Source organism: Anastrepha ludens, chromosome 5 (genome assembly GCF_028408465.1).
Source record: "Anastrepha ludens isolate Willacy chromosome 5, idAnaLude1.1, whole genome shotgun sequence".
Classification (NCBI taxonomy): Eukaryota; Metazoa; Arthropoda; class Insecta; order Diptera; family Tephritidae; genus Anastrepha; species Anastrepha ludens.
In genome coordinates, this window is record NC_071501.1 from 59,701,008 (window position 1) to 59,721,150 (window position 20,143).

Genomic DNA, 20,143 nt, shown 5'->3' on the forward strand with positions numbered 1-20,143 from the left:
GCATTCGACAGTACGAAACGAGTAACCAAAACTAATACGACTATGTAAAATGATGTTGCTCTATACTTCCAGCACCATTAGAATTGGGAAGGACCTCTTCGAGCCGTTTGATACTAAACCAGGTTTCAGACAGGAGGACTGACTGTCGTGTAACTTCTTTAATCTGATATTGGAGAGCATCATACGAGCCGCAGAACTTAATCGCTCAGACACCATATTTTATAAGAGCGTACAATTTTTGGCGTATGCCGATGATATTGATATCATCGGTCTTAAGAACCGCGCTGTTAGCTCTGCCTTTTCCAAACTGGATAAAGAAATAAAGCGAATGGATCTGGTGATGGACGAAGGCAAAACCTCCTGTCATCACACAAACAGTCGGCGCACTCGCGTATCGGCATCCACGTCACTGTTGACAGTTATGATTTTAAGGTTGTAAAAGGCTTCGTTTATTTGGGAACCAGCATTAACACCGATAATAATGACAGCCACCGATAATAATGAAATCCAACGTATAACCTCTCTTGCCAACAAGTGGTGCTTTGAACTAAGTAGACAATTGAGTAGTAAAGTCCTCTCTCGACGAACAAAACTAAAACTTTATATAAGGCTGTTATGATCCCGTCCTATTGTATGGCGCAGAAGCGTGGACCATGACAACATCCGATGAGGCGCCCCTTGGAGTGCTTGAGAGAAAGATTCTGCGGAAGATTTTTAGACCTTTGCACGTTGGTGCCAGCAAGTATCGCAGACGATGGAACGATGAGTTGTATGAGCTTTACGACGACATAGACATAGCGCAGCGAATAAAAATCCAGCGGCTACGTTGGCTGGATCATGTCATCCGAATGGATACAAACGATCCGGCTTTGAAAATCTTGGATGCGGTACCAGCTGGAGATACCAGAGGAAGAGGAAGGTCTTCTCTAAGTTGGAAAGATCAGGTGGAGAAGGACCTGGTTTCACTTGGTGTGTCCAACTGGCGCCGTTTAGCACGAGAAAGAAACGACTGGCGAGCTTTGCTAAACTCGACCAAATTCGAGTAAGAGGTTATCGCGCCAATCAAAAGGAAGAAGAATAACACCATACGAAAAAGTAAATTTTGCATTCACATACAAATTTTGGGGATGGCTTTGGGTTACTACCATGAAAAGTTTGCATATAATGTCCAAAATTATTACACACAAATGTAGCCAATATCTACATATTATATAATTGAGTGATATGGCCATGAACGTGATTGTGCGCCAAAGGCCGATAGATGGACGAGCCGCACCAACTTTTTAACTTTTTCAGAGATGAAGAACCGCTATTCTGCTCTTTTTTGAAAAAGTTCAAAATATACTTTTTTATGAGTAAAAAACTGGCATAATTTCGCTGGAACAAAACTAAAAAGTGAGGTTCGATAGAACTTTTGTGGTTTTTAAAAAAGTAAAATTGACCTTAAGCAAAACAAAACAATATTTTCATAAATATTGAAAATTTGGACTAAAAAATCGAGCCAAGAAGAATAATAGGAATGAAAACATTGTGTCCAATTTGAAATTCATATTGACCATACCCTAAATATGGTCTTATTTCTATGTGTGAAGTGAAATAAAGCCATGATATTTCCTATGCCCATGATCGGGATCATGCTTACTCGTAAACAACTTTTTAAATTACATACGCCTAAAGCCTATTGATTTCGTTAAATATCGTTTCTAACACGGACAGTAATGTACGTATCTTCGTTACGTTCGTTGTGCAAAGCTGTGAAGGTTGCGGATAGTTTTTTGGCAACAGTAATTTATTTTTGAAAGGGTGGTATAATACATGGTTGCGTCTTCCGAATTCGCTTTGTCGTCAGAGCCAAACGAACAAAAGGAAGAGGAATTACTTTCACAAATTAACATGCGTCACTTAGTTTTTATTAGTTTGTTTAGCTTAAAAACATTATTACCAACCCATCCACTGAATTTTCACAAACATGTAATTTCTCTTCCTTTTGTTTGTTTTGTATTGGAAAGGGAACTTCCATCACTTGTCAAAATCTCAAAAACGAGAGTAACTGTTTTGGGAGTGCGCCTCCTATGATACTAAATTTGCCTTGGGTAACTCGTATCTTCTGGCGAGTTCTGTCATGTTTTTGTTTTGGTACCTTATTCGATCGGTATTGTTGCCAGTCGATTCTGGAAGTTTCTTGGTTCGTTACAATATATGGTATTTGGTTTCACTGATCCGTTTTCATTTACGAACATCAAATCTCAACGATCGTTTTAACCCTTAGAGGGGGCGACTTTAGGTCCCCCAAGATTAGTTTTTCTTTAATAACTCGTAAATAATTTCTTTCTCTCTTTTTCCCTTTAGGTAGTCGAGTTTTATTTTAAATCCTATATAAAAACTTATCTTTTTTTAATTTACTAACAGTTTTTGTTTAATTTTTTTTTTTTTATTAATATGCCAACTCTTCTTTCGTTGTTTCTTCTTTCTCAGTTTTTTATATGCACATACACAGGTTCTGGAATATCCAAATGATTGGAGCAGTTTCTTAGAAGATGTAGTTCAGCTTTCTCATGACATTTCAGGTTGTTTTGAGGTATTCAATAAGCGCTTAAAAATAAAACGGCTTTTTTTTACGCAATTCATGACTTCAAAATTAAATATAAATTTCTGCTGTCTAACAATGGGTAACCTTTCTGGACAGGAGACTGTGCTCATACCCGCGATACTCAGAGGTATCTCCGTATTTTGACACGACAGAAATATTTAACCCAAATTCCAGGTATGTCCGTGCAGCAACATGAAAACTACACCAATTACAACTTCGACCACGATTTCAACCTGCAAAAATTTGCGAAAAACAGGCAAAGCTTCAATAACAACCTCACCTACTACCTTTTCAGAAATCGTAGCTCTATGTCCTATAGCTGTCTGAAGCTTGTAGTCAACCAATGGTTCCACATTACCATTTACCAAATCTGACCAAATGATCGAGTTCATTGCGCCTGTGTCTAAACTAAGCACCTGGGGTAGACCCTTTAGCGTTCCTGTTATCGTCAAGTCGTTGCTTTTCCGTCCAATTCAGAATACGGAGACTGTGGGGTATTCAGTTGGGGGAATCAGTTCTCCCTCTTAGACCTGGTTCGATTTAGTTTAACGACTGCTGTTTATCGGGAGCGCCATTGTCAGTTTTGCGAACCACATGTCCGGTCTTACCTCAGTTTTAACACTTTAAATCCGAGCTTCTTCATGTAAATTGGGGAAAGGACTCTTATGGATTCCTCCACCAAGGTAGTCTCTACAATTTCAACCCGATGGACTTTGTGCATTGACTTGCTCTAGAGCGCTGCTGTTCCCTGTGCTAGCGGAAAATACACTGTTTCAGCAAACGTTCCATTCGGTGTTGAATATGCTGCCCATTCCGGACCTCGTATACCTCTTACGAATGCCTGGCAGTTCATCTTCTCAACGAATTTTGCTGTTTTATTTTAATTTATTTTATTTCATTACAGCTGGCTACTGTTGACTCAAAGCGAATCTATTCGAGGTGGTGGCATCCGAGCAACAACAACATTTTTTAAACTAGAAATGTCAAGGGAAAGAGAATAGAAGAATGGAATGAATAACAAATCGATAAAATTAGTTTATCGCCTATTCACAACGCTATAACAACTTTTCGTCATGTTGAATAAAGCCCCAAGAACAGGATCGTGAAAATGGCAAAGTTGAGCGAACTTAAGGTTCAGTTGGAACAACGTGACTTGTTAAATACTGGCAATAAGGCATATTTACAAGTACGGCTGCGCGAGACTGTGGAGGCAGAGGGCGTTGATGTAAACGAATATGTGTTCCAGCTAGAAGGTGAGGAGTCATCGTCTAAAATGGAAGAGAATACAGAACCTTCATTTTGTTTAAAAATTCTCTTTATGGGAAAGAAGCCTTTTTAAATTCTTTTCATTTTACAATATTTTTTTAAATACCTTTAGAGAAATTCTTAGAAATGTGAATTCAGAAATAAAAAATGTAACATAAACTCGTTTATAAACAAAAATTGTTCATATTTTTTTTTATTATATTAATATTTCATTATGAATATCCATAGAAATTTTCTTCCTTCATGTATGTACTATGTATTAATTGTACCATTTTTTTTTAATCGCTGTGAAATAAAAAGTAATTTTTCAAAAAGGCAATTTGTCTTTTGAATGGTTAGAGTGAGTGATGGCCGATTTAAAGGAAAAATGTTAAAATAATAACAATGACATCAATATTGCAAACATAGTTACATATGTATATAATTATATTAGATTCCTATCAAGAATTTTTTCTCGTAAAATTGATTTATGTTTTTTTTGTAATTTGTAACATACTGTACTAAATTCAATAAGCCAGCTGTAGGGTTAGATAATGAAAAAGAAAATCAAAATTAGCTGATATAAACTGCATCATCAGCAGACCAAAGGCAATCGTATTTTTTCGTTGTATTTAAATGAAATACCATGCAATAAATTTAGTTTGTACAACGTAGTCATTAGAATAAAAGAATAAAGTTGCTGAGACTTAAATTTTGCTAATAGTTAAAACACATGGATTGTTATACTCAGAGTGGAAAAGTTAACAATAAAATATTTACATAAGCTATTTTAATATTGCAGCATTCAAAGTGCACTTTCAATAAAATAAATCAAATTGAATAACATAACGATGGGCATTCCCGATATTCGAATGCTCATTTCAGTGGAGTTTGAGGTGTTTGGCCACGTTCAAGGTAAGCATAGAAAAAAGTATGTATTTTCTGTATTGAGTAGAAATGGCTTCATATAATTTCTACAAAAAAATAATAGACATCTACGCCAAAATTGTTCACTTGCAAGAATTCTATTTTTAGGTAATGGCATTTAATGTATTTGCGCATTCGAGCAAAAATGTCGACATAAAACCAATTCAAAGTGAATAACAAAATCAGAAAAGACATTAAAATAATTTATTATTGATCTCGAACATTGGGATTTATTTATTTGTTTATTCATATAAATTTAGTCAATGAAAATACAAGTTTCTTACAGACTATAGGCAAATAAAAAATTTATTACTAAAAGCACTAAAAATTATTTACAGGAACTTAGGTAAGTAAGAGATTAATTTTTAATAAAGTGTTCAAAGTATTAGTAAATTTATATTTCTCTGCAAAAATCAATTGATATAGAACTCGAGATCTTATTTAACTCACTAAGTGCACACGCACAAAAGGATAAACAACAAAAACAAAAATAAAATACAACACCAATAAATATGAAGGACCGTGAGTTCTTGACCAAATCGAAATACATGGTGTTCAGTGTAGCAGAATTCCTCCTTCTTATAATTGGAAGTTTGGCGACGAGAATAGCGCGATTATTAGCAAATATAAATATCTGCTTATATACAAACTCTCTTATACGAAACACTTAAATCTGAAGCTTGCTGATTCTAAAAGCGCTATCAATGCAACTTGGCTTAAATACGAGGGCGGATCAATAAGTCCGTGACTTTTTGTATTTCTGACCTCTTTACTGAAAAAGAAATACTGCTCCTGTCAACAGGCATCTGTCAGTTGACTCCTGTCAAAATTTGAACGTGCTACGTCAGTTAGTTTGTGTTTTACAGCTACCTTTATCAGACTACCCAGTAATTGACAGTCGACCACAAACGCAATCGTGTAACAACTTCACAGGAAGGTTTGGCGTTGTTTAATCGCAATATGGAGGAGTTTTTGTGCCGTTTTGTAACCGTGGACGAAACATGGATCCATCACCACACACCAGAGTCCAAACAACAGTCGAAACAGTGGGTTTCTAAGGGTGAATCGGCTTAATAAGCACACGAAATTCAGTTTTTTTTCATTTTCTCCTCAAATTACTGGGTAGTCTGATAAAGGTAGCTGTAAAACACAAACTAACTGACGCAGCACGTCCAAATTTTGACAGGAGTCAACTGGCAGTTGCCTGTTGACAAGAGCAGTATTTCTTTTTCAGTAAAGAGGTCAGAAATACAAAAGGTCATGGACTTATTGATCCGCCCTCGTATTTCAATGATCCTCGTATCAGCATTTCAAATAAACTAAAAATCTATGATGCGTGCTCAAGGTAAATCATGTTTTAGGGTGCGCAAGTTTGGGTTGTCGACGAATGCGATTCAGTTGAGAGACTTCTACGTTTCTTTATTAAAAAATACATTTTTTTGCCGCCAAATCGCCGAATTATATGATTCATATCGAAACAGATTTGGTTCCGCAATATTTACATATACCTTCAGCTCAAATATGAACGAGACGTTATCAATAAAACGGTCCGCGGATAACATATGGCAAAAATAAATTTTTTGTTTTTTGGTAGGACTGTTATAAGCTTACATGGCAAATTTCAGCGTGATATGTCACATAGTTTGTTTTCTGTGCTACTGTAAACAAGTCAAGCTCGAGTGTGTTCTTCGAATTTAACGATGGAAATTCAAGTTGAACAAAGAATTTGTTTGAAATTTTGTTATTCCAACAAAATTTCGGCTTCAGACGCCTTAAAAATGTTGCAGACAACCTATGGGGACTCTGCTCTATCGCATGCACGTGTTTTCCAGTGGTACAAATCGTTCAAAGAGGGCCGTACATCGGTTGAAAACTTGCCTCATGAACGTCGTCCAGCAACATCAGTAAACGACGAAAACATCGGAAAAGTAAAGGAAATTGTGCTTGAAAATCGCACAAAGCGCAAAATCGGTTAACGCTGAATATTATTTAGACGTTTTAAAGCGTTTGCGCGAGAACATTCGTTTTAAAAGGAAGGAATTTTGGGACAACAAGTCATGGTTCTTGCATCACGATAATGCACCAGCTCACACATCACGTCTTGTTCGCGATTATTTGAACAAAAATAATGTTAATATCGTTCCTCAAGCACCGTATTCGCCTGATATGGCTCCATGTGACTTTTTCCTGTTTCCCAAGCTCAAGTTGGAAAACATTTTGAGACAATTGAAGTCATAAAAGAGAATTCGAAGAACACACTCGAGCTTGACTTGTTTACAGTAGCACAGAAAACAAACTATGTGACATATCACGCTGAAATTTGCCACGTAAGCTTATAACAGTCCTACCAAAAAACAAAAAATGTATTTTTGCCATATGTCATCCGCGGACCGTTTTATTGATAACGTCTCGTTCATATTTGAGCAGAAGGTACATACTCCGAGCACATACATATGTAATTTGTCTTATATATATTGTATACAATTGGCGCTTACATCCTCTTTGCTTGTTTGGCCGAGCTCCTGCTCCTATTTGTGGTGTGCGTCTTGATGTTGTTCCACAAAATGGAGGGACCTACAGTTCCAAGCCCACTCCGAACGGCAGATATTTTTATGATGAGCTTTTTCATGGCAGAAATACACTCGGAGGTTTGCCATTGCCTGCCGAGGCGCGACCGCTATTAGAAAAACGTTTTTCTTAATTTTGGTGTTTCACCGAGATTCGAACCAACGCTCTCTCTGTGAATTCCGAATGGTAATCACGCACTACGGCGGCCGCCTTTTTGTCTTACGGTGTTTTATTATGCCAAGTCACAGGCTTCTGCGCATCCCTGTTGAGGAGACTGTACGCCTAGGCGCTCATTGGGTAAGGGCATCTCGCTAATGTTAAATATTGAGCCTCTTACTGCTTTTACTTCTAAGACTTTGTCTGAAGCTTAAGAATAAAAACCTTTCGACTTAAAATCAGAAACATATGATTTGTTTGCACTTACAGATATTAAATAGGTTAGTGATAACACAGGTCTGCAAAAAAATGGGTTCGGAATGTTCTATAAAAGTGTAGTGTCATTTCCGAAGTAATTTTTTGCGTAGAATCCGAGTCCGGGGTTTAAATTGCTCTATCACGTCAGGATTTTGAGATATCCTAACCTAAAAGTGCAAAAAACGCTGTTTTTGCCCATTTTTGAGGTTATGTAGCTACGAAGATTTTGCTCGCAACTAGACCCATATATCCCAATGAATTTTTAGTCGATGAATCCGAATCCGAGGTCAAAAAAATGGTTTGGTAAGGGTGGTTGGTAATGGTTTAGGGGTTGGGATGGGTTTTCCATTTTTTTGACTTCGGATTCGGATTCAGCGACCAAAAATACATAGGGATATGTAGGTCTAATTGGCTATTTTTTTTTGTGCGACTATGTATTCGACCGTATCACGTCTCATGTTATCTCAATGGATTTTCGAATATCGAAAAATTCACAAACATGAAACTTCAAAATGCGATATCTCAGTGAAAAATAAAGATATTTAAGAAAACTCAACGGCATTTAAAAGAGGAAGACTTATACTTTAAAATACCACGTCTACTTTTTTATGAAGAGCGAAATCTTCGTAGCTACATAACCTCAAAAATGGGCAAAACAGCGTTTTTTGCACTTTTAGGTTAGGATATCTCAAAATCCTGAAGTGATAGAGCAATTTAAACCCCGGATTCGGATTCTACGCAAAAAATTACTTCGAAAATGACCCTACACTTTCCTAGAACGAAAGATTGTTGACCTGTGTAATTTTTCTGCCTACGTTATTAGCTTAATAGGAAGTCTTCTTAAACTAAAAGCGAGACCTTTTAAGAATGCACTTTCTACCGACTGCACAGTTTGTAACTTGGGTGACCTCGAAAACATCCAACAGTCCTGGTCATCTGCCTAATTTATAAAAATTTTCGTTTAGAGCATTTTTGTGAAAAACATTAGATTTATTTAATACTGGCTTTAACCCGCGGCCCCGCTCGCGTAGGAGTAGTTTTGAGGGATTTAGGATAAGTATATAAAAGAATTACAAACAATAATTCCATAGAAAATAATTTTTTTATTAATAACCATAATATTTCAATACCCGGCATCCGTTGCTATGCCTCGTTGAATAAAATCAGAACAACCAAAGAGAAAAATATCAAGCAAAATTATTTTTATTAATCTTCTATCTCAAACCGTTTTTGAACTTTGCATTTGGGTTATAGTTGAACAGCTTATGCGGATTATGAAGTCTAGAGTGTGCTATAAATAGTGGGAAATAGGAAAACCCAAGATTTTTTAGATTAAATTTAAGCAAATATTCCGTTATTAGTGACGAATGAGAGTGGTGGCGCGGCCATAGCTTTCTTAAGAATATCAAAATTATATTGCGAAATTTAAACAAACATGTCGAATAAATATATTATATCTCCTAATTTATAATGAAATTCTAAACGACGCATAAGCACTTAGTATTAAGTATTAATTAAGCACTAATTTTACATCATAAGAAGAAGCTGAAGGCCTTAGCAGCCATAGCTTTCCTAACTAGGCTTATAATTTTAATTATAAGTTTCAGCTTGTAATAATAATAATAATAATACACTTGAACCAGAATCCTTTGAACTAAAAATTCAGAAAATGTGCCATCATATATGGTAGATAAATTATTCCGACTGACAACATACCAATGTTATAGTCGTATGTTCTACTAGTTATAAGTACCAATTGTATATGTATAATTATTATTTAAAAAAAAAGAACATAACATATAGTCCGTAAGCCAGCGACAGATTTTCACGACCAAGTTCCTCTCAGTCGATATCTCGTAAACTACCTCAGATAGTTGCATTATGAAGGGTTGTGAACGTCAGCTGCGGCTCCGAGGGTGGGTTGAGCAGTTATAGCCACCCTCGCACGTAAAAAAAAAAATTATTTTTAGTCATTTCCTCCCGATTAAAACATTGATCAAATTAAAGTTAGACTAATATTTTGAAGAAATAAAATCGTCAGCTGATTATAAAGTGGTGGATTATACGTCAGCTGGTCACACAAATATGGAAAAAAAAAATATTTTTTCAGAGATTTCCTCCCAAACGAAAATTTATCAGATGATAGTTTATGTATTGTTTTTAATAAATAAATAAGTCAGCTGGCTATATGTCGGTGGAATGTGCGTCAGCTGATTCCCTGAAGGTGTAACGTAGGAGCTAGTCGGAAACATTTATAGCCTAAGTAAATGTATCAGCTGACGAGTTTTCCCCCAACATACTGCCAGCTGATTTGTTTTATTACTTACAGGATCATTTCAACAATCCGCACAAACATTTCTTTTCGGGAGGAAATGACGTACTTGAAGTTATTCAACATTACATTTAATGTGCAAACTGAAATGTATAATTTTATGGCAATGTTTCGATTAAATAAAATTTTTTATGGGAACTTTCCGATTCTTAAGAATAGAAATAAATAAATATTTTGTTAAGCAAATCAACTAATTTATAATTTTTCAGTACTTAAATGAATAATGTTTAAGATTTAATACAAAAAGTTATTTAATTATGTTTGGTAATTTTATCATTTTCATTTTCGCTTCTGCTCATCTCACTTTCTTCTCTTTATGACTCACTGTCAGAGTCGCTGTTTAAAAATACAAAAAATAATTTAGGATACAGGTTTAAAAAAAATAAAATTGAAAAAAATTCTTACCTTCTTCTGATTGAGTTATTTGATCAATGGATGTTGGTAACTGAGTACCAGGAATCCACATGAATTCATATCTGTTATTTATTTCTACCCAGCCATAGTCAGAAGGCTCATTGACAGTTGGTACTTTCAGGTGTGCTTGAGACCAAATTTCCGAAATATAACACGTCCTTAGAAAATGATTATATAATTCCGTTTTGCACGGCGGAAGAGATGAGCCATCAATACCTTTCTTAGGTAATCGAAACGAATTGTCATTATCAAGAAATTTGTATGTCTTTTGAAACAATGCTACTCTCGCCTCATTTATAAACTTTAATCGTTTCAAACCATATACATTACATACAAACTCTTGTATTTTGTCAAAAAAGTCAAGTCTCTTCTCAGATGGTTGTGACAATTGGATAAAACATTCAGTGAATTCTTCAGATTTTGAAATTATTGAAAATGGCCGGTTTTTGCCCTTCTTAAAAAAGGCCGGGTTGTAATCGCATCCTGTGAATGCGTGAAATGCAGGAAGCGCTGCACTTAAATTTACTCCTAATGCTTTATGTAATTCTGTTATGATGATAAATCTTTGATTTTTTCCGACGCCGACTTCCATACAAATTTGAATATCTTCTGCAATATTACCCATATTGGCTAACATAATTATTAATACGTCAGTATCCGAGCAACGAATCGTAACATTTGCATTAAAATTTAACTGGCAAACGTGGAAAATTATTTTTGTGTCGGCTTCTTCGTGAGCTGGACACGAAAGTGTTTTTTCTACCGTTTTTACCACTTTAGAATCTGTAACTACGTACTTAAAACAATCGTCAACATTGACATAAATTATTTTACAATATTATTAATATATGGTGCCATATAATTTTCTTCCCAATTTTCAATAAAAAACTGTAGAAGTGCTTCTTTAAAGTTGGTATTTTTTAACTCAATTGAAAAATCTTTTTTTCGCACTTGATCTGGACCATCGATACGAAAGTTTACTTGTTCCATACCTCGGAGTTTATGCTCAGTGTCTTTAATCGATGGGAAAATGTATCTATCAAAGGCAATGATAATGACTTTTGCTCTGTTTGCACAAATTGCAAAATCATTCATGATTCATCATTTGCAATACTCTTTTTGAAATGTTTCCAATTTCCATTATTATAAATTAGTTGATTTGCTTAACAAAATATTTATTTATTTCTATTCTTAAGAATCGGAAAGTTCCCATAAAAAATTTTATTTAATCGAAACATTGCCATAAAATTATACATTTCAGTTTGCACATTAAATGTAATGTTGAATAACTTCAAGTACGTCATTTCCTCCCGAAAAGAAATGTTTGTGCGGATTGTTGAAATGATCCTGTAAGTAATAAAACAAATCAGCTGGCAGTATGTTGGGGGAAAACTCGTCAGCTGATACATTTACTTAGGCTATAAATGTTTCCGACTAGCTCCTACGTTACACCTTCAGGGAATCAGCTGACGCACATTCCACCGACATATAGCCAGCTGACTTATTTATTTATTAAAAACAATACATAAACTATCATCTGATAAATTTTCGTTTGGGAGGAAATCACTGAAAAAATATTTTTTTTTTCCATATTTGTGTGACCAGCTGACGTATAATCCACCACTTTATAATCAGCTGACGATTTTATTTCTTCAAAATATTAGTCTAACTTTAATTTGATCAATGTTTTAATCGGGAGGAAATGACTAAAAATAATTTTTTTTTTTACGTGCGAGGGTGGCTATAACTGCTCAACCCACCCTCGGAGCCGCAGCTGACGTTCACAACCCTTCATAATGCAACTATCTGAGGCATTTTACGAATTATCGACTGAGAGGAAATGACTGACAAAAATTAGCACCTGGCTCACGGACTAATATGTGCATACATACATATGTTTACTATATATTTATATATTATATAACTATTGTAATATATTTACTTACTTTTTTAACTATTAGGTTGCTACTTCACCAAATATACGAGAGACCTTTGTGGCAAAGCTGGGATCAGAGGGTGGGTTAAAAACTCTAAGCAAGGAACTATTATAGGAAAAATGCAAGGACCGAAAGAAGAAATCGACAAGATGTATGTACTCCAAAGATAACTTAGTATAAATACGCTCTATGTATATTATATATTTTCTTCTTAGGATAAGCTGGCTATCTAAGGAAGGTTCACCCGGCTGCCAAATTGACAAGTGTATATTGAAAAATTCTACAACTCTCAATCGGTTGGACTATAAGGATTTTGCAATTAGATTTTGATGTATTGAAACTCTTGTCATAAACTTCTTCCCCGCATGAAATATTGGAATTTATTTTAAGTTGTTAACCTTTCCCAAAAGATTTTTGATAAAATTAAATATTTAAATAAATATTTGTCTTCTCAATTGAGAAATCTTGTATTTTTATATTTGGAAATCAACATTTTGGGAAAAGCAATTAATTGTATACTAATCGTAACCACTGTTCCTCTCATCTTTAACTTTCTGTTTATCTAACATCCTTGGAAACGACCGTTCGCCTTCATACGTTCAAACGATTTCTGTGCATCATATTTCCTGAAAAGATGTTTTTATATATGTAGACAAATATATGTAGACAAAATTACTACGAATCGATTACTTGTAAAATTCGGCATAAGCATCTTTTTTGGGTTTGTTCACAAGAAAATGCCAGCTTACTGTTACAACTGTAGTCAATGCGATAGCAACGATTAGGTTCTTTTTGATGGTAGCATTATGCAAACCACGAAGAACAGGCTTTGCAGCACTTACAGTTGCGGGAGCACTCGCCATCGTAACTAAAAAAAAAGAAAATTGCGTAACAGAACAAACATAGGTTAGATGTAAAAAAACTTTCGAGACATAAATTTTGCACTTCAGACTTTTGTGTTCTTAATTTGCAATTATTATGAGTATTTATTTAAGAATTATGTTAAACTATTTCAAGCTATAAAACATTCACACCTTTTAATCAGATAGAAGAAAAACTTCTGACAAATGTACACACTACGAGAAATGACAAATATAAGGCTTGCCACAAACACTTCGCAACGTCGTCGTTAAGCTAGATATACACGAGGAAACCGTTGAAGCAACGTGTTGCCTTTGTTTAAGAAACACGTTGCGACCGTTGCTTCAATCTCAGTATTGTGTATAACTGTGGTGCAGGAAAGGTACAAGCGGAAGATACGTAAAATTCAATTTTTTAAATGATCCACTAAATACGTAAAATTACTTCTCTTATTATAATGGACGAACTTTTGTACGAAAAAGAGGAAGAAGGGATGCAACAAAAGAAGAGAAAGAAAATTTGGTCCAAAAATTGGATTTAAAAAAAATCGAATTTTCGAACGAGAGGCTGCTGAAAGAACTGAAGGAAAACGAGCCAGCGGACTATAAAAATTACATGAGGATGGACGAAGCCCTGTTTAGAAAATTGTTGGACTTCGTAAAGGCCAAAATAACGAAACAAGATACCATAATGAGAGAGGCAATATCAGCAGAAGTTAGACTGGCAATAACTTTGCGGTATCTTGCAACAGGAAACTCTTTTGCGGACTTGAAATTTTTATCAATTTTATTGTATTCATTTTTTAATTGTTCGTATGCTTTTTTTCTATTGGAGGTTGAATTAGTTTTAAAGGTGACACACAGATGGCGCTATTTATCACTTTATCGCGTTGGCAATACTGAATATATATTCATGACAAAGCCTCATCCCTAGGCTTTGTTTATCAGTATCTGTCATTTCGCTGAAGTATAAACAACGGAGTGTTTTCGTGCTCCGAGTATGTCAACTTTCGTGCCGTCGAAACGCAATTTGCGGGAAGCTTTGCTTTTCTGCTTCAATTTGAAAAAAAATACAGCCCAAGCCCGTGAATTGCTGCAGGAGGCCTACCCAGACCATACTCCGTCAATTTCAACATGTGAGTACTGGTTTCGACGATTCAAAAGTGGTGATTTTCACACCGAAGACAAGGAGCGTCTTGGCCAGCCCAAAAAGTTCGAGGACGCGGATTTGGGGGAATTGGTAAACGAGGACTCGTGCCAAACCCACAAAGAGCTTGCTGAATCATTGGGCGTTGATAAATCAACCGTTTGCAAGCGTCTAAAAGCGATGGGAATGATCCAAAAGCAAGGACATTGGGTCCCGTACGAGTTGAAGCTGCGCGACGTCGAACGGCGACTTTTTACGTACGAATTGCTGATCGAGCGACAAAATCGGAAGGGTTTTTTGCATCGCGTGGTGACTGGCGACGAAAAATGGATCCACTACGATAACCCAAAACGCAAAAAATCATGGGGTTTGCCCGGCCACGCATCAACGTCGACGGCCAAGCAGAATATTCACGGCAAGAAAATCATGCTCTGCATTTGGTGGGATCAGGTCGGCGTCGTATATTTTGAGCTGCTCCAACCGGGCGAAACAATCACGGGGGATCGTTACCGACTGCAATTGATGCGTTTAAGCCGGGCATTGAAAGAAAAACGGCCGGAAACGGTAAAAAGGCACGACAAGGTTATTTTGCAACATGACAACGCTCGGCCGCATGTTGCTCAACCTGTCAAAAAATACCTTGGAACGCTTGGCTGGGAAGTGTTACCCCACCCGCCGTATAGTCCAGACATAGCTCCCTCCGATTATCATTTGTTCCGGCATATGAGTCTCGATTTGGCGGACCAGCGGTTCTCCTCGTACGAGGCTACCAAAATATGGGTTGAGTCATGGATAGCCAAGCAGCGGCCAGAATTTTGGAGAAACGGCATCCGGAAATTGCCCGAAAGATGGGCGAAAGTTGTAGCTAGCGTTGGCCAATACTTCGAATAAAATAATATATTTTGTACCGTTTTTTCACAATAAAGCCCCAAATCTTCGAAAAAAACCTTTAAAACTAATTCAACCTATAAAATTTTTATTTTTATGTTTTTCACTACTTATATCCCACAGCTCTCTCAAATTTTTATATTCGTTAATAAAATTAACATAATTTTCCTTATTTTCAATTGCCATTTTTTCCTTTTTCACTTTATTTTACTCCGCACGAACCTTCTTCTTCGCTTGTTTTCAACGAACTGAACGAGTAAAAGCAGTAAACAATGATACACACGAAGCAACGGTTGCAGCAACCTATCCCAAAAATCAAATTTATTTGATATTTCAGGCAACGGTTTCAGCAACACGAAAATCAATTGGCAACACAGCTACATACGAGGCAACGGTTGCTTCAACATGGCCGTGTTGCTGCCTGCTATGTATTTAGCTTTAAACCGGTCAACGACGACGTTGCGAAGTCTTAAAGGGCAAATAGACGCTGTAAACATTTCACAAATCGTTTGTTTTCAGAAGATTTTACGTGTAACCAATTGTAATGCTATTTTCTTGGTGTCGTTGAAGCATCCGACGAATAGAATGGCAAGTAATATTAATAAAAACAGGGAAATAAAGACCGGCAAAAAAGGTGCTTTAAATAATCCGTTCTATTATATTATTCGGATTCGGATAAAACCTTTGTACCCTAATGCAACAACAAGGATATGATTCCCGAAGAGATCTGGTTGAGTTTATGATCCGTTCGCTTGGCTTTATTTTTCGTCATCAATTTGTCCTCGCTTTGTAATGTGTACCACTGACAAGTGAATGTATTGTTGTGAATCTAAAAGCCACGCGAATCTGCTGACAACACTAGAAAGCGAATGGCATACTAAAGCCAAGCATGAAGCGTGGCAGAAGATGCGAGCTGCCATATATAGAAATTACGATAGTTATTAAGCAAATGTATATAAGAACAAGTGCATACAAATAAGGTATTCAGTCTTGCCGTGTAGGAGAATTTGTCCTTCCAGATGAACTGGAGTACTCATCTTAATGCTGCATGATCTGTTCTTAATTGAAATCGTTGACCGTACAAGTATTTGTGGAAATGTTTTTCGCACTCAACCACAGTGGAACGCTTCCTTCTGTTCCTTACGCCACACAAAAGAGCAATTCCTCTTGGTGAGATTTTACAAACTCCGGGCAACCTTTGCGAATCCTGGAACAAAACGACGGTAATACGTACACAGTCCTAGTAAACATCGGAGGCTTCCATCTTTCCCCTACTGGAACTCTCGTGTCTTTTCTCTTCTTCACTAGTGTCCTTCCCACGATTATGTTCGTCGTCTCCTCGGCGATTCTTTGGCCCACACTTCGGTCGCCCCACAGGCTCCTTCCACATTAGCCCATATGACTGCTTCAGATATTGGTGGAATCCATTGACAATGACTTAGGGTGACCTTTCTGTACTGTGCACTTGGCTCATATCCAGGTATCAGAGGTATCTCCCTTATTCTGACACGACATAACCTTTTTACCCAAATCCAAGGCAAATCCGTGCAGCAGCATGAAATCTGCACCAATTATTCCTTTTTCCGTGTTTTAGCCCGTAAAAAAGTGTGAACTACTGAAGAAGCTCCAATAACTACTTCGCAAACTGGCTTTCCGCAAATCGTTGCTCTCTCTCTAGGTCCCTGGAGCTTGTAGCCAGCCAATAGTTCCATATTACCGATTACCAAACCCGACCGGATGATCGAGTTCGTTGTACCTGTGTAGTATGCCACCCGTTTCGAGTCTGGATCTCGAATACCTCTTATGAATACTGGGTACTTCAGAAATCCCACAAAACAGACGACAAGCAAAAATATTTGCAGGCAAAGCATTTGTTTAGGAATACATGCGAGAAAGCGAAGAAGGATTATTATGAAAAACTGGAAAAGAGAATCAATAAAGCCGCTAATTCAAAAGAATGGTGGAGCCTTGCTAAAGTTGGTGTAGGTATTACGACATCGGAGTTTAAAAACTATTTTCAAGACTTACTAAATAAGCCTCAGTTAACTAAAGATATTCGTTATGCAGCTGCTTTGCATACAGATACGGACCTTGATAGAGATGTAACAATAATCGAAGTCCAACAAATAATTAAAAAGGCTAAAACAAACAAAGCACCTGGAGAAGACAGTATACCGTATAAGCTACTAATGGCTGCCTCAACAGAATTTATCATGGAGCTAACGAAAGTATACAGGATCATCTTCGAGACCGGAAGAATTGACGAAGCATTACTTAAAACAATAGTTTACCCAATCTTTAAAAAAGGAAATGCAAATATAGCAAGTAATTATCGGGGAATATCCTTTATGAACTGTATCGCAAAAGATTTAATGAGTTTGATTAATGAAAGACTTCCAAACTGAATAGAAAACATTAACATGCTCTCTGAATTTCAAGCCGGCTTTAGAATAACATATACAATCTTGCATTTAAAGTTTAATGAAAACAAAAAAGTTTATGCATACTTTGTGGATTTCAAAGCGGCTTTCGAAAGGGTACCCAGGAGGTCATTAATTTACAAACTTCGACAGATGGGATTATCCAACAAAATAACAAATCTGATTGAAAATATATATTCGAATACGAGAACAGCAGTTTGGGCAGGAAGGGAAGCGTCAGACTACTTTGAAACCGGTACAGTGGTGAAAGAAGGTTGCCCGTTATCACCTTTGCTCTTCACATTATACCTGAATGATCTACATGACTGTTTGAAAGGTGGTCTATGTACTGATTGATGAAATAAATGTGCGTCTTCTTCTATATGCTGATGATATTGTTCTCTTAGCTGATAATCCTAATGTAATGCAATCTATGATTAAAAAACTAGACATATATTACACTGAGTGGGACATGGAAGAAAATTTAATGAAATCTGAGATGATAGTATTTAGAAAAAGTTGTCAACTAGCCAAGACAAAAAAATGGTAGTACAAGGTGAGGAAATAATAGTCGTAGCAGAATATAAACATCTTGGAGTCATTCTCACAACCAAAAATGGCGTTTGCTAAACATGTGCAAGCCAGAAATAATTCAGCAAAAGCTAGCATTAATTATACGTGGAGCAATTTCTTGGCTAAGCCATACATCTCATACAAAGCTAAATGGAAACTGTTTGAAGATGTGTGCAGAGCCATACAAACATACGTCGCTCAAATATGGGGTTATACGTTATTCGAAGAAGTAAATAAACTTCAGCGTTATTTTATTAAAATAAAACAACGTTAGAAAGTAACGTAGAAGATAGCTACTTATATTCGTTAGAACTACATATGAAATACATTTGGAAGCCATCTATTAATACAACAGCAGAAAAACGTGTCTTGGCTCAAACAAAGCAATGACTTAGGTATGGAGTTCGGCCTAAAGCTTGAAGAAAATATAACTGCTACTGCTTGCTAGGGCAAGATCGCTGTACCCAGCATTTATTAAACATTAACCCTTTGCACTCCAGCCTAGTAATGCATAGAGGCTACCAGCAACTCCAGCACTATATTAGTTCCAAGTACATACCTATGATGTAGAAGAAAAATAGAGTCCTTTCAATAAAACAAAATTTTTATTTCTTAGCTATTTTACAAACAAAGGACTTAAAATTTCATAAACTGTGAAACAATTGCCCATATGCATTCGCGTTTTACCGGGACAAGTATCACAGTATTCCAAAGTTTCGCGTCTTTCTCCCTTCTGTATATTAGAACAAAAAACAAAAAACAATATCTTTTCTTGCCTCACAGCAAGGTCCTGACACTTAAATAAAGCACTTTTTACTCTTATTACAATATAAGTATAATAAACATATCATTAACACTATAAGATAAGCACAGACTATTTTGCTTACCTAACTGTTAAGGGCGCCGAGGCAGCAAAACAACCATGTCGCCGGTACGGCGACAGCGGATTTATTGTTAGCTTTTTAATGTCGTGTAATGTAATGTGTAAATGTAAACACTCAAAAGGAGAATCATACTTTAGAGAAAATATGCGGTTAGCTGACATAACAACAATATTTCAAGCAAGATGTGGTTTACTCTTATCCAAATAAAAACGTCTCAATATAATTCCTCTGAGTTCGATCACTGGATTGTTAAATAAAAGTTACAAATTACTGGCAAGGCACTGACTTGCTGTAAGCGTGGCATACATGGGGAACATTATTTCAAACTTAAGCTGCAAATATGCATTGTTATAATACGTTCACATATAAGTAGATGATCTGATTTTCCGTGGTTAACTCCCAATTCGTAATTAAAAAGCGAGATTTCCCATACAAAATTTTTCTTCCTGAATCTGAGATTATAATATACATAGATCTAGATAATAATCACGCTTTTTGATATACAACCCTGTGTTTTCTGTGTAATAGATCATTAATTTTACGCGAATAAAGAAAAACGTCAAAGTAAAAACTAAATAAAATGGATGCTGGCAAAGAAAACAGGTTTGTAGGGATAATTCTAATAAAATGTTTGCTAGGTATTATTAACTATGCATTCATATAATAAAAAAAAGCGTGTGTCCATAAAGGTGTAACCTCTTATCAATTATGACCCGATTTACACGAGGAGACATCTGGAAGGGAAACATTTTGTTCAAGGGCGAAGGACGGTCGGGGAAGAGAGAAGGGATTTTGTCTCCCGTACTCGGCGACACGCTTTGCTCTTCTTATTCGTATTTCTTATCTTAAAGCAATTTTTGACAGTTGCTTCATTCGTTTTCTTCTTTTGTGGAAGAAAGTTCTAAGTTATGTGTTGGTTTCAATCAAACGGAAGATAACAACGA

At 36.3% G+C, this 20,143-nt stretch overlaps 2 protein-coding genes across 2 annotated transcripts; one reads left to right on the plus strand and one right to left on the minus strand.

Moving 5' to 3' along the window:
• Window positions 1-4,403: 4,403 nt before the first annotated feature.
• Window positions 4,404-13,060, plus strand: LOC128863677 (acylphosphatase-2). Its single transcript, XM_054102956.1, has 3 exons — window positions 4,404-4,750; window positions 12,452-12,578; window positions 12,643-13,060. Exons 1-3 carry the CDS (start codon window positions 4,687-4,689, stop codon window positions 12,755-12,757), a joined length of 306 nt encoding a protein of 101 aa, XP_053958931.1. The 5' UTR covers window positions 4,404-4,686; the 3' UTR covers window positions 12,758-13,060.
• On the minus strand, window positions 12,864-13,568 carry LOC128863678 (cytochrome c oxidase subunit 6C-1). The gene is made up of 3 exons (XM_054102957.1): window positions 13,462-13,568; window positions 13,118-13,295; window positions 12,864-13,053 (listed from the first exon to the last, which is right to left on the minus strand). The coding sequence occupies exons 2-3, from the start codon at window positions 13,288-13,290 to the stop codon at window positions 12,990-12,992; spliced, it is 237 nt and encodes a 78-aa protein (XP_053958932.1). The 5' UTR covers window positions 13,291-13,295; window positions 13,462-13,568; the 3' UTR covers window positions 12,864-12,989.
• Window positions 13,569-20,143: the final 6,575 nt, after the last annotated feature.